Below are 13,154 nucleotides of genomic sequence, written 5' to 3' on the forward strand. Positions count from 1 at the left end.
TACAAAACTTACAAGCATTTACTTAATTGGAAATTAAGTATGCCCTAAAAACGAGGAAACTCTTTTATCCTACATGAAGCTAAATTATAAAGCTGGCTTGATAAAAATATCTTCAGAATTCTGTTTTTAAATAAAGGCCTTCTACTGGGAAACTTTTAGTTGTCTATGTCTTTTGGATTTAAATGTTCTACCAGATCTTCCTAGGATGTTCTGTGTATGTGTGTGCTTGTATGTATGTGTTTCAGAAATCTGACCTCTTCCATGCTACTTAAAAATAATAAGTTTTGGCTGTGCTGGGTCTTTGTCGCTTTGCCTGGGTTTTCTGCAGTTCCACCAAGGGGAACTACTCTCTAGCTGTGGTGCCCTGGCTTCTCATCATGGTGGCTTCTCTTATTGTGGAACATTGGCCTCTAGCTGTGTGGATGGGCTTCAGTAGTTGCGGTGGGCGGGCCCCACAGATGTGGGTCACAGGTCTTAGTTGCTCCTGGCATCGGGAAATCTTCCTGAACCAGGAATCGAACCTGTGTCCCCTGCATTGGCAGGCAGATTCTTATCCACTGTGCCACCAGGGAAGTCCCTCCTTGAGCGTTTAGTTTACTTCTCTACCTTCCCCTCAATCCTGCTTTTTAAAACAGCATTTACATAATACATCGCATACGAATTTGCTCATTAGTTTATCCCCATTCTCAATCCCATCGCCAGCTTCAAGAAAACTTATTGTCATACCCCAGACCCTGAAATAGCGCCTGGTACACAGACGGTACTTGGATAAGTAAATTTGCTTGGCAGGCTGGAAATAACGAGTGAATGTAAAAGGAGGGCTACGGTCTACTTCTAGATCAGAAGCTCTTCAGACTTTGCGTGAGCGCCACCTCTCGGGAGCCAATTTGGTCGAGAAAAAGAAAGTTGAGGCACAGAATCTTAACCAAAGAAATAAAGCTTTTAAAATGGCGGAAGGTAGCTTGCCGGAAGAGCAGGGAAAAACAAGAGCAGCTGCTGTTCCCTAGAATGACGCCGGACTGTCAGGAGGAAGCGTAGGCGAGCGGTGTTCAGCAAAACGGACCCTCCTGCAACCGATCTAGGCAGAAGCGTTCCGCGCGGGTAGGTACCGGGAAACTGGAGGAGCCGGGGCGCGTTTCCGGTGCTGGCGGCCGCAGACGGTGTTGAAGCCCAGGAAGCAGGAGGGTTGGTAAGAAGAGGTCGGGCTCCTGAGAGGAAAGGGAAACGAGTGGAGTCTGGGAAGGAGGAGGTGAAGAGGTGGGACTTGTTCTGTCAGAGAGGTGGCCGGGGGATCGGATGGGGGGGAATCGCCTGACGACTGGTCCAAACCTGTCAGCTCTCGTCCCACGCCACGTGGACTTACCTTTGTCGGTGGCTGCCTTTCCGCGACTGTAGGGGTTGTGTCTTGTTTCTGGGCAGCAATAAATGACTCACTCTAGTACTCTTGCCTGGAAAATCCCATGGACGGGAGCCTGGCGGGTTAAATCCACAGGGTCGCAAAGAGTGGGACACGACTGAGCGAGTACCTACACATACAGACAGAATGAACGACAGCTGTGTCGCAGGTATACGCGGGGGACACTGATAGGGACTGTGTGTGGCTCTTTAGTCCCATTTTCTCCCGGGGAATCGGTGCTTATTTTAAGCTTCCATTAGGAGTTCTTCACCAGTTTGGGGGCTTTGTCTCTTTTTCTTGGAGGTGCAGGGTGATTATCATTTAAGAGATTTTCTTTGCTCTTACTGAGTGCTACGCCCTGTGGCTAGGTAGCAGGACAGACACAGAAGTAAACCATCCCTGTATAGATGCAGCGGGCCAGTGGAAAGACAGATAAACAGAAAATTCAAATATATTGTTACAGTGCTGTAATAAGAGGTAACTAAAGTACAGGAAGAGAGAGCCAGAAAGTGGTCCTGCTAGCCAGAGGGATTGTCTTTCAAGATAAGAGGACTCGTTTCTCGTCTTGTGAAGAAGGATCAGTTTCTGAGCCCAGTCTTCTCTGTAAAAGGAAGTCTAGAATCGGTTCTCTCTAGACTTCCTTCCAGCATGATGTCCCATGTCAGATATTACTCATGGTTTTAGTGCTCCCACAATCCACCATTTATTGGTTAGTGAGAATATGCTTTATGTCTCATGACATAGCATAAGTTGCATAGGGTTAGGTGATCTGGATTTTGGTGCTCTGAATCTGTTTCCTCGTTTGTAAAAGGAGATTGTAATGAAAGAATCTCTAATACCCCTTCCAGGTCTAAAACCACGACTGTGGCAGTAGGTCAAACCACATTTCAGACTGCCCTTTACATTATCACTGTGGTTTCCCTCATCTGGATAGTTAAGAAAGATAGTGTCTTTTTAAAAAATCTGCTGCCTTAGTTCTGCCACAGTATTGGGTACACAATACTGTGTTTGAAAACTGGCTCCTGTACACAGAAGGAAAGGAAGACAAAAAAAAGGCCAAGCACTCAGATTGGTATATGGCAGGTGTAATGAGCAACAGAGTTTGAGGCCTATCTTGGGTGGTTGCAAGATGAGTAGATCTCTGTTCTTGTCCACCAGAATTTTAAAATTATATATAGAGGCCTTAACTAGGTACAGTCACGTGGTTCAGTTCAGATGGTCTGAACAACCCCTTACTCTCTCAAGGCTGCTGTCCTTGGAACAGCCCCTAATGTGAGGACAGTAGGGAGAGTGTAAATCCCAAGGACAGGGGCAGGGGTGAGGAGCTTGCAATTGCTGGGATCAGCCGGAGTGTCAACTGATGGTCAAAACCTCCTCCAATACTCCATCCCTTGTGACCAGCCCTTACAATCTCACCCCCTCTCCTTCTGCAGGGTCAGAAGTGTGCCCTGAGAAGTCAGCAAGTGGTTCTGCCACATGGAGGTGGCTTGTTTGGCAGCTATCTGACTGCAGTGGAGGCAGATGCCACAGCAACAATATAAAGGCACATGCAAGAGAAAAGACAGATTAAGATGATTCTCAAAATAAATAACAGTTGTCTCCATCAAGAGCCCCATAATTTGAACCATTGATTTACTAAGTCCCCTTATGAGGCAGTAATAATGTCCAAGGCTATTCTGTTTTAGAGGACAGCTTTTCTCATTGAAGATTATTTTAGTGTTCGGTTAAGACAGGCTTTGCACACTGTCATTTAAGACTTGCTGGATGAACTGAGTAAGGGCCTGTCTGTATGTTTTAATGTCCTCCAGGCCAATGGAGGGGACCAAGATGGTGGCTCTGTCCATGGGATTCTCCAGGCAAGAATACTGAAGTGGGTTGCCATTTCCTCCTCCGGGGATAGGGCCTAGGAGCACCCACATTTCTAGAGACAGTGGACTGGTGGTAGGGTGCTCATCTGCTACAAATGGACAGGTCATTTAGTCATTGTGAGGGTTTGAGCCATGGCAGAGGTGGGTAGATGGAACTTATTCTTAACAACCCCTTCAAAGGAAGGGAAGTTCTTTCCATGATGTGCTGTTCCTTTGTGAGAAGCTCTGCCCAGAGGAGCATTGTGTACAGTGCTAGAAGCTGCTGTTCTGTGGGGTGTATTGGGTTTCTGCCCTCTTCCAGAGCCGGAACCAAAATCCTAGGGGAACTCTCCTTCTCTACCACAGTGCCCAACTCAGACCTTCCGGGGTAATAGGTGCGTCTAACTCAAATGGGAGCCCAGCTTGGGAAGTGCCCAGAGCTTTAATTTGCTTCACTAGTATTTTTTGCCATCTCAAAGGCAAAATAATCTGCTGCTCTAATAAGACTGCTGCTGTAATCCCCGGTCGCACGTATGCCTTGTCTTTACCAGGTGATATAAGGGATGGAGGCACTGTGCCAGGCGGGGAATAAAAGTCCTCCAAAACCTCCAAATTCCTACAAAGGCTTGCACCTGTTTCACAGTCTTAGGGCTTAGATAAGCTTGTACCTTATCAGTGACAACTTCTGGGACAATTTATCTGACCAAAGGACTGCCAAAAACTTTACCTAGGTGTCTGGGCCTTGAATTTTCTGTGAATGTACTGCCCACCTTCTCCCTCATGGATGTTCCGACAAAGCCTGCAGAGTGTCCTACAGCAGGGGCAAGTCGTCACATGTTCACAGTATCATATCATTGATGTAATGGACCTGTTTTTATCAGAGTGGGGAAAGGAAACAGGGACAGGTCTTGGGCTATCACCCAAGCATGTGGGGTTGTGCAGGTAGCCGCGGGGCAGTCCTTGAAATGTCCAGTACTGCCCCTCTCACGTGAAGGCAAATTGATCTTAGTTATCAGTAACTTATGCTTGTAAAAAGTTTTCCATAAATCTCCTTGAAGATGAAGCACATTTTAAAAAAATAATTTCTTTTTCGCTGTACCAGGTCTTCATTTCTGTGAGCAGGCTTTCTCTAGCTGCAGTGAGCGGAGGCTGTTCTAGTTGCGGTGCTGAGCTTTGTGTTGCAGTGCCTTCTGTAGGCTCTAGGGTATGCAGGCTGGTTGCGGCACTTGGGCTCAGTAGTTGTGACTCGTGGGATCTAAGCACAGGCTTAGTTGTGGTGTGCAGGCTCAGTTGCCTGTAGCATGTGGAATCCTGGACCAGGGATCGAACCTGTGTGCCCTACACTGGCAGGCGGATTCCTCACCACTGGACCACAAGGGAAGTCCAAGATGAAACACTTGCAGGAACAGTTTTGCAAATCATCAGAGTAAATCAATGACTGTAAATGACAGAAAAAACCTTTTAAATGACTATAGCTAAAGATCTTATGAGAGTTCATTATAATTCAGTTGACAAGGAAATGTGATTTTTTTGGATACACATTTAAAAATTATAGTTGATAACATTATACCAAGACATAGCAGATTTTTAGAAATCTCATACAAATATACCCGAAAGAAAGTTTAACATCACTTCTTATTTGATAATGCTTCCCATATAATTTAATATATTAAACAGGCTAATTAGTTTAATATCTCTCTTTTATAAGGAAAGAAAATATATCTTTTGAATTGTTCTAGAGGTTCTCTCGGAGAAGGCAGTGGCACCCCACTCCAGTACTCTTGCCTGGAAAATCCCATGGACGGAGGGCCTGGTGGGCTGTAGTCCATGGGGTCGCGAAGAGTCGGACACGACTGAGCGACTTCACTTTCCCTTTTCACTTTCCTGCATTGGAGAAGGAAATGGCAACCCACTCCAGTGTTCTTGCCTGGAGAATCCCAGGGACGGTGGAGCCTGGTGGGCTGCCGTCTATGGGGTCTCACAGAATCAGACACGACTGAAGTGACTTAGCAGCAGTAGTAGCAGTAGAGGTTCTCTGGAAAATCCCAGAGTTAGTTCTAGGTCAACAAAACTTTATTTACGAATAGATTTTTGGAGAGCTTATCAAAAATACCAAAAGGTTTCAAAACACGATTAAATAGGATCTTAGGTCACTGTGAATTAATAGTTTTCTATTTAACTTAAGTTACAAAGACTCCAAAGGCAAATACAGAAAGTTACATAATTGATAAAAAAAAACCCCCAAACTTAGCCCTTTTAATAGAGAAGACTCATAGAGAAATACACCCCCAAAACTCCTAAGAGAAAACTTTCATTCTTTCTCTCTTGAAATTGTAAACTTACCATGTGTTTGAAATGTAAATATCACAGGAGGTAACTAAAACGTTGCCCACAGATTGAAGAAAGAGGGTGGGGAGGGGTGTGAAAACAGTCTGCTATAGGACCGCCCTCACACAAAATCTAGTCCTCAGCTTTCATCAAAGGCAAATACAAAAAAATATTTTGTGAATCAAAGACCTGAGAAAGATAACATGAAGCACAAGAAATTTTGATAAAACACAGAATCTTTTTCTAGGCAGGTTACTCAAAAGGTAATAAAAGCCTCTCACAATCCCGTAAGGAACAGACCAGTAGTCCAGCAAAACTTTGTCCTTTGAGCACATGAAAGAAAGTGGTTTAGCTTTCATAAGTACACTACTGATATCAAAGCTTATTTTTCTTTAGGCCAACTAAATAGAGCTTTTTTACAAATTGATTTTGACAACTGTGGAGATAGAAAAATATCACCTATATTTATAACATACATCCATAGACATATGAAATACAGATAGACACAAACAAAGAATCCATAGCTGTCTCTCCAAAACTTTAGCCATGAATCAGGTATCCACTTACATGGCTAAAGCCTTTTACTAATATTTGTAGAGAAGACTTTAAAAATTTGGGAATTTCCTGGTGGCGCAGTGATCAGGACTCCATGCTTCCACTGCAGGGGCCATGAGTTCAATCTCTGGTTGGAGAACTAAGATCACTCAAGCCTCGCAGCATGGCCAAAACAGTTTTTTTTGTACTTGCCTTTGATGGACGCTGAAGACTAGATTTTGTGGGAGGGCGGTCCTATAGCAAGCTGTTTTCACACCCCTCCGCACCCTTTTTCTTCAATCTATGGGCAATGTTTTAATTATCTCCTGTGATATTTACATTTCAAACACATGGTAAGATTTACAATTTCAAGAGACAGAGAAAGAATGGAAGTTTTCTCTTAGAAGTTTTGGGGTGTATTTCTCTATTACCATAAGTCTAGAGTAATTACTGATGAAAATTTTTCTTTGTATTAGGGGCTGGACAGCGTCGAGGGCTTCATCTGTTTCATTGTCAATCACCACGACGTCCTCCCCTTAGTGCTTCTCACTTTCCCAAGGATTCTGTCTCTCAGTGTCCTAATCAGGCTTTGTCACAGCACTTGGACATTAATCTGCAGCAGCTTGTGCTCTCCTAGCTTTGCTACATAAAAGCTCAGGTCTCCAACTTATACCTTGTCTCTCAGCTGGCAGAGCAGTGGACACCTGCATGTTCTTCTCTAACTTCAGCTCTTCCAGCTAACTCAGGCTTCAGCCTCTAGTGCGTCTGTGGCCAGTGGCTTGCCCACTGTGGTGGCCACTCATTTCTCATCTTTGTTGCCTGTGTAGTTTCTCTAACAAACATGTTAAAGTAGCCAGAGTTTTTCGGGGCATCCCTGTTCTCCTGTAGTGGTCCACAGGCATCAGACATACAGGCCACCTTCCCCACATAGAGGTAGATGTTCAGCTTGGAGTTCCTCTAGGGATGCTCCTTTCTCAAGGCCCATTTCTTCAGTCTCTTGGCTGGCTCACCAATTGTTAGTTCACAAATTGGCCCTGTACATAGAGGGCAAGGAGAGTCCAAAGAAGCAGACCACTCTAGGTTGGAAGGTAGCAGTTTTAATAAGACAGGGAACATAACACATGAGGCTTATCTTGGCTGACTGCATTGTACCCACCCACCAGAATCTTAAAGGTTATATAGAGGCCTTAACTGGGTTCAGTCACATGTTCTGTGTAGATAGTTTCAATAACACCTTACCTCTCTCAAAGCTGCATCCTTGAATGGCTCCTGCTATGGGAACAGTGTACAGAGTGTATATTCCAAGGACCGGGGAGGGAGTGAGGAGCCTCTGATCACCTGGGTCCAGATTGAGGGTGAACTGGCAGTCACATCCTCTTGATATGACTTAACAGAAGCTTATTAAATAAAATAGCACATAACCCCGGCTTTTTGACCCTTCCCCACTCTGGGATATTAATTCATAGATGGGGGACTGAGGTGGAATTAGAGAGTCCTAGAATTGATGTCACAGATTTAAAGCAGCTTTATGGGATAATCTGCTTGAGAAGGATAATGATGTAGGCAGGATATTCAGTGTTGGTTGCTTCATCCCTCCACCTGCCTATCCCCAGGACCATGGCCAACAGCGAGCGCACCTTCATTGCCATCAAGCCCGATGGAGTCCAGCGAGGCCTCATGGGAGAAATAATCAAGCGTTTTGAGCAAAAGGGATTCCGTCTTGTTGCCATGAAATTCATGCGGGTAAGTGGACTTCATTCTTGCTGTTTCTATTACTTCATAGAAATAGGGGAACACCGTCGGTCAGCCTCTGTCTCCCTTCACATCATTTTGGACTTCTCCATTTAGGGTGAATAAATGTCCTGAAACGGTGGCCTCTCCACTGAGTCCTGGAACCACGCGAGTTATTCAGGACTTTCAGAAGTAGCCTCCCTTTTCTCTTGGCAGTGCAGAGTTCCACATATTACTGTAGCACAGTGATTTCTGACTCAAAGCCCTGGGCCTGTTTGAGCTGCTGATCTTGAGCTTCCTGAGCAGATCATTTTAGAGACTCCCCAACCCTCACCTTTGCCCCCACCCCCCACCATTTGAGGCAAATTGTTTTTCAGCAAGGAAGTCTTTTTATCATTGTTTACCACCTGCCTAGCGTCTAGCGTGTATTAGGTGCTATCCGGGCATATAGGGGAAAGTTGTGGCTGTGCCCTTGGGGGGGCCCACCTGAAACAACAGAGAGCAGACACCCTTGCAAGATACCTGCAAAGCAATATTTCAAAAACTCCAAAGAACTGATTGGCCAAGAACCCTTCTTCAAACAGACCTGGGAAATAAGAACTTAAATTCTCAAAGCAAATACATTAGGGAATCATCTTTTTTTTCCCTTTTAAGAGTCAACTTTAGTGAATGAATCAGAGAAAAAGAGTCAACTTCGGACTTTTCCAGTGCATTTCATTTTTTAGCTGTGCTGCATGGCCTGTGGGATCTTAGTTCCGTGACCAGGGAACGAACCTCAGCCCTGGCAGTAAAAGCATTGAATTCTAGCCACTGGGCTGCCAGGGAATTGCCCGTCTGGTGCATTTTAAATTTAGTTTGATTTGCACTATAGTTCCTATGTGATGTTTTAGAAAGAGTGTGTTAATATAAAAGGGAGCAGACTGATGTTAATGCTGAGGGGATAGCATGATAGAATGGTTAGAACCAGGTATTGGACTAGCAGTGCTTTCCAGAGAGTTTGTATGTTGAATTAGGTTTTGAAGGTAAAGTGAAATCAAAGTAGTATTGATCAGATATTTACCATGTGTTGGGCACTTGTGTTTTCTCACAAGCTCTCATGACAGCCCAGAGAAGTATTTATTTCTATTCCCGTGGTTGTTAACGATAAGAAAGCTAACTGAGGCTTGGAGAGTTTAAGTAATGTGTGATTACCCAGCCGGTGATGTAGCTAGGATTTTAACTCAGGGCTCTCTGACCCGTAAGCGCATGCATTTTGTCCTTTACACTGTTTCCTATCAAGGGCTTGGACTTGGTGAAGAATGGGAAGGGGGAAAACTGCCATGAGCCTACAGGGTTATTTAAATCTGATGTGAAGGAAAACTTGAGTTCCCTCCCACCTGCCCCCCGCCCCCCCCACCCCCGCCACCCCTCCCTGCCCACCACACACAAAAAAAGCCAGCACCAATGAATAGAATTAAAAGAATGTTGGTAAGGGAAGGTCATCAGGAGACAATCACTGCAAGTCTCCCATATGGATTGAAGGGATGGGTCAGGATGAATACTAACGGGGAGATGATGTGGCTGTGTAATTTCACTTTGGCAAGAGACGACGAACGGGGCTGAACGATAGCATGTTCAGGATGTGCTTTTTGGCAGCAAATCCCCACGTTTGTGTATCGCTGAAGTGTGCAGCATTCTGTACGAAGCAGTACTACAGAACTGGGAAAACTAAGGGATCTCATTAGACCCTTGAGGAGCATGTAAGTGGTAGCAAAGAGGAAACACAGGTGAGTCGAGTTGGCATTGCTAAGCAGATGGTTTGCTCTCTATAACTAGTCTGATTTGTTCCCAGATACCAGCCTTGCAACGTGAAAGATTTATTCTTTAGTAAAATGACTTATTGTTAGATGGCATGCGCTTTTGGGTGGTTTGCAATACCTGTGGAAATTGCATGGTCACTGCACTGGGCCTTTGGTATTTTTTAAATATGATGAGAAATGGCCTGGTTCAATTTGCTTTTCATCCAATGCTGAGACCACCTCCCTCTAAGATTTTAGTTGAGGATTGTTTGGGAATGGAAATTCATTGTATTGTTAGTTTTGCTGTCTAAAATGCCATGGCTGGATTCAGTTCTAATGTTCTGTAATTTTATACTGATCAGTCAAGGGCAATAGGGGAAAGCTGGTACAAAGCTGAAGCACTTAGAGTCCCTGTCTCTCCTTCCTTTTGGTAAGTTGAGGGAATTAGATTGTAATAGAACAAGTGAGCTGAGAGCTCACGTTTTAAATGGCCAGATGGGTGAGTGGAAAATAACTAAATTGCTGGTTCTTAAATAGTTTGGGGATGAAATTTCTTTCTCTATCTCATGGGCTAGGCTTCTGAAGACCTTCTCAAGGAGCACTATATTGACCTGAAGGACCGTCCATTCTTTGCTGGCCTGGTGAAATACATGCACTCAGGGCCAGTGGTTGCCATGGTGAGTGTACATGTTTGGGATGTTGATACAAATGGCTCAGTTGGGAGCAAAGAGTGAATGTTGTGATTCCTGCTCCTAATGGCAGGTCTTCATTGATGCAAGGATGCTGAGCCTGGGGCATTGGACAATTAGGGTATGAGTTTTCTGACTCACCAAAGGCAAAATACATTTGCTTGGTGAGCTGAAGACTCATATCTGGGAGACATCAGGAGAGATATGCCTGACTGTAAGCTCCTGGAGGGTAGAGAGACTGTGTCTTATTGTAGTAATTCTTCTCTGAGTATGTATTGGTTGTCATCTTTGTGCCAGGCTTTTTTTTAGACACTGGGGATATAATCATGAATGAGACAAAAATAGGTAACTGTTTTCATAGCTTTCCTTGCCTACATATTCTGAAAAGGGAGGATGGGCAGATAATATAGAAACCAAAAATCATGCATATCAGCTAATGATTAATGATGCACAGAAATGAAATAAGATGACGTAATAGGAAGTGACCACATTAGATTGAGTGGTCAAGAAACATGATTTTCAAACTGAGATCTGCATGAGAAGGAGCCGGCTACACACAGATTTACAGTGAAGAGCATTCCCAACCAAGAAAATAGCATGTGCAAAGAACCTAGGGTGGGGAACTTTTTGAAGTACAGAAGGACGTTAGGAATAGATGAAACCTGGTGGGTGAAAGGGAAGGTTGGGTGAGATTAATTCAGTGGCAGAGGCAGAGGCCAGATTATGTGGGGCTGTCTTGGCCCTGTACTTCATGACTGCTGGGAGGCTGTAGGAGTTTTTTACACTTGGTGTTTTAAAAAGGCCACTCTGGCTGCTGTGTCAAGACAGATAGTAGAAAAGCAAGAGGAGTGCAGGAAGACCAATTTTCCCAGTGCTGGAACACTTAGATGCCCCATAAATACTTGTTCAATGAATGAATGCCATTTTATGAGAGCCTTTTATTTTCTTTTTGAGTTAATAGTTTTCAGATTTTCTGCTGAGATTGATTTTTTTCCTTAACCATATCTTCTTTTGTCCTTGGAGGTCTGGGAGGGACTGAATGTTGTGAAGACAGGTCGAGTGATGCTTGGGGAGACTAACCCTGCGGACTCCAAGCCTGGGACCATCCGTGGGGACTTTTGCATCCAAGTTGGCAGGTAGGGGTTGTTGCATTTTACTGTTTTCTAAAATCCAAGTTAGGTGCAGTAAGAATGTGGTTTTCTGCAGCTGAGGGTAGACATGATGCCATATACAGATCCATTTATAATCAGAGTTTATTGTTTCCCTCTTTCTTAATTTGGCTTTTCTTAGCTTGGCTTTGTAGGCCCTCTGCCTTTGGTCATCATCGTCAAAGTGGTTGCGCTCTGCTGTGAGGGTAGAACCTTCCTGAAGGCTCCCACTGCCTGCATTAGTGTTCAGATAGGCTGAACATCAGAGGGCTGGATGTGTGGAGGGAATTCTTTATCCTTACTTTGATGGCAACTATAGGTTTCTTCTTTTGACAAGGAATAATGTACATGGAGCTTTGTTTTTTATCCTGCTCTGTGGCTATAGGCTTTCTGGCAATGGGAATGAAGGGAGCTTCTGGGCAGTTTAATCCTGGTTTTGGCCATCTCTTTCCCCATCCAGGAACATTATCCATGGCAGTGATTCCGTGGAGAGTGCAGAGAAGGAGATTGCCTTGTGGTTTCGCCCTGAGGAACTGGTGAATTTCAAGAGCTGTGCTCAGAACTGGATCTACGAGTGACTTGGAAGCAGACCACAGTGCTGGTCCCATGCTAATTTCCCTCCTTCCCGCAGGCAAGGACCAGGCCATTGCAAACCTGGTTATTTCTGAGAACTTGCTTTTCATTTGGAGGGAAACTCTTGGAGCTGTGGGTGCTCCATGTACAGTATTAAATGCTATCATCAGATTAAAATGTTCATCTCAAGGAAAGAGTCATTGAGTTACTTTTGTTTTGTTGTATTGCTTTGTATTATTTTCTTTTTTTAGGTACTTGGCTAATCTAATAGAGTATAAATACAATATAAATTATTTATATTGGCCTGAGAGATCATACATAAACACATATTTTTTGCCTGTCCCTCTTTCCCTGCGTTCCGTCCATTCTTGGCACTCAGCCAGTCAACAGCTATCTGCCAGGGATCTGCTTGGTTGCCCAAACTGTACTATATACATCAAGGATTCCCTGGAAATAAAAGATATTATTATCTTTCTTGCTCTTGAGAAGCTCTCAGGGATTCAGTGTTTGGGCGAGTGTGAGAAGTTGTAACTACTCCAAAATAGAAAAGTTATGTAGATAGTGGGCCTGGATTTCTGAGATGACCTTAAAAGATGCAGGAGTTATTTTGTAAAGAGTTTTGATTTGTTAGGATATTGATTTGGTTGCTTTAACAGAGACAAGATGGAAATGTATTTATTTATAAGTTCAAATGAAATCTAATGTTGATCACTGTGATTGCAATTAACAATACTGTACTGTATACTTCAAATTTGCTAGATTGGGTAGATCTGTGTTCTCACCACAAGAAAGAGAGGGAGGGAGGGAGGGAATGGTAACTATGGGAAGCTATGATTATATTAGCCTGATTTTATTAGCTTGCAGGTAGATAGAGCCACAGGATCAAGTTCTGGCCAAAGAGATGTGAAAAAGTGAAGATGGTAAATTAAGGTTGTACTTTGCAAAAGAAGAGGTAATCCTACTTCCCAACTTGCTAGAAGCTGGATATAGGGGTGGTAACATCTGTCTTGGATTGGATGGAGGGGACTGAGTCCCTGGACCACCTCAAGGATTAGAGTTTTATGACTGTCATCACCTCTATGAGCCATACCTGCTTGGATTCTGCCCCTGCCCCTCATCAGTTTTACTGA

General features: G+C 44.0%; 1 protein-coding gene across 9 annotated transcripts; it reads left to right on the forward strand.

Annotated features, from left to right (window-relative positions):
• Positions 1-1,097: 1,097 nt before the first annotated feature.
• LOC147351882 (nucleoside diphosphate kinase A) lies at positions 1,098-12,218 on the forward strand. 9 transcript variants are annotated; one of them, XM_086358285.1, is made up of 5 exons: positions 1,098-1,565; positions 7,719-7,848; positions 10,190-10,291; positions 11,327-11,439; positions 11,912-12,218. In XM_086358285.1, exons 2-5 carry the CDS (start codon positions 7,723-7,725, stop codon positions 12,027-12,029), a joined length of 459 nt encoding a protein of 152 aa, XP_086214411.1. In that variant the 5' UTR covers positions 1,098-1,565; positions 7,719-7,722; the 3' UTR covers positions 12,030-12,218. The 9 variants fall into 9 exon arrangements, with proteins under 9 accessions (XP_086214411.1, XP_086214413.1, XP_086214407.1 ...); XM_086358287.1 differs by having other exon boundaries at positions 1,098-1,257; positions 9,472-10,291; XM_086358281.1 differs by having other exon boundaries at positions 1,098-1,257.
• Positions 12,219-13,154: the final 936 nt, after the last annotated feature.

The sequence above is a fragment of the Bos grunniens genome, chromosome 19, assembly GCF_055505025.1.
Source record: "Bos grunniens cultivar Pamir isolate PY7600 chromosome 19, Bosgru_T2T1.0, whole genome shotgun sequence".
Classification (NCBI taxonomy): Eukaryota; Metazoa; Chordata; class Mammalia; order Artiodactyla; family Bovidae; genus Bos; species Bos grunniens.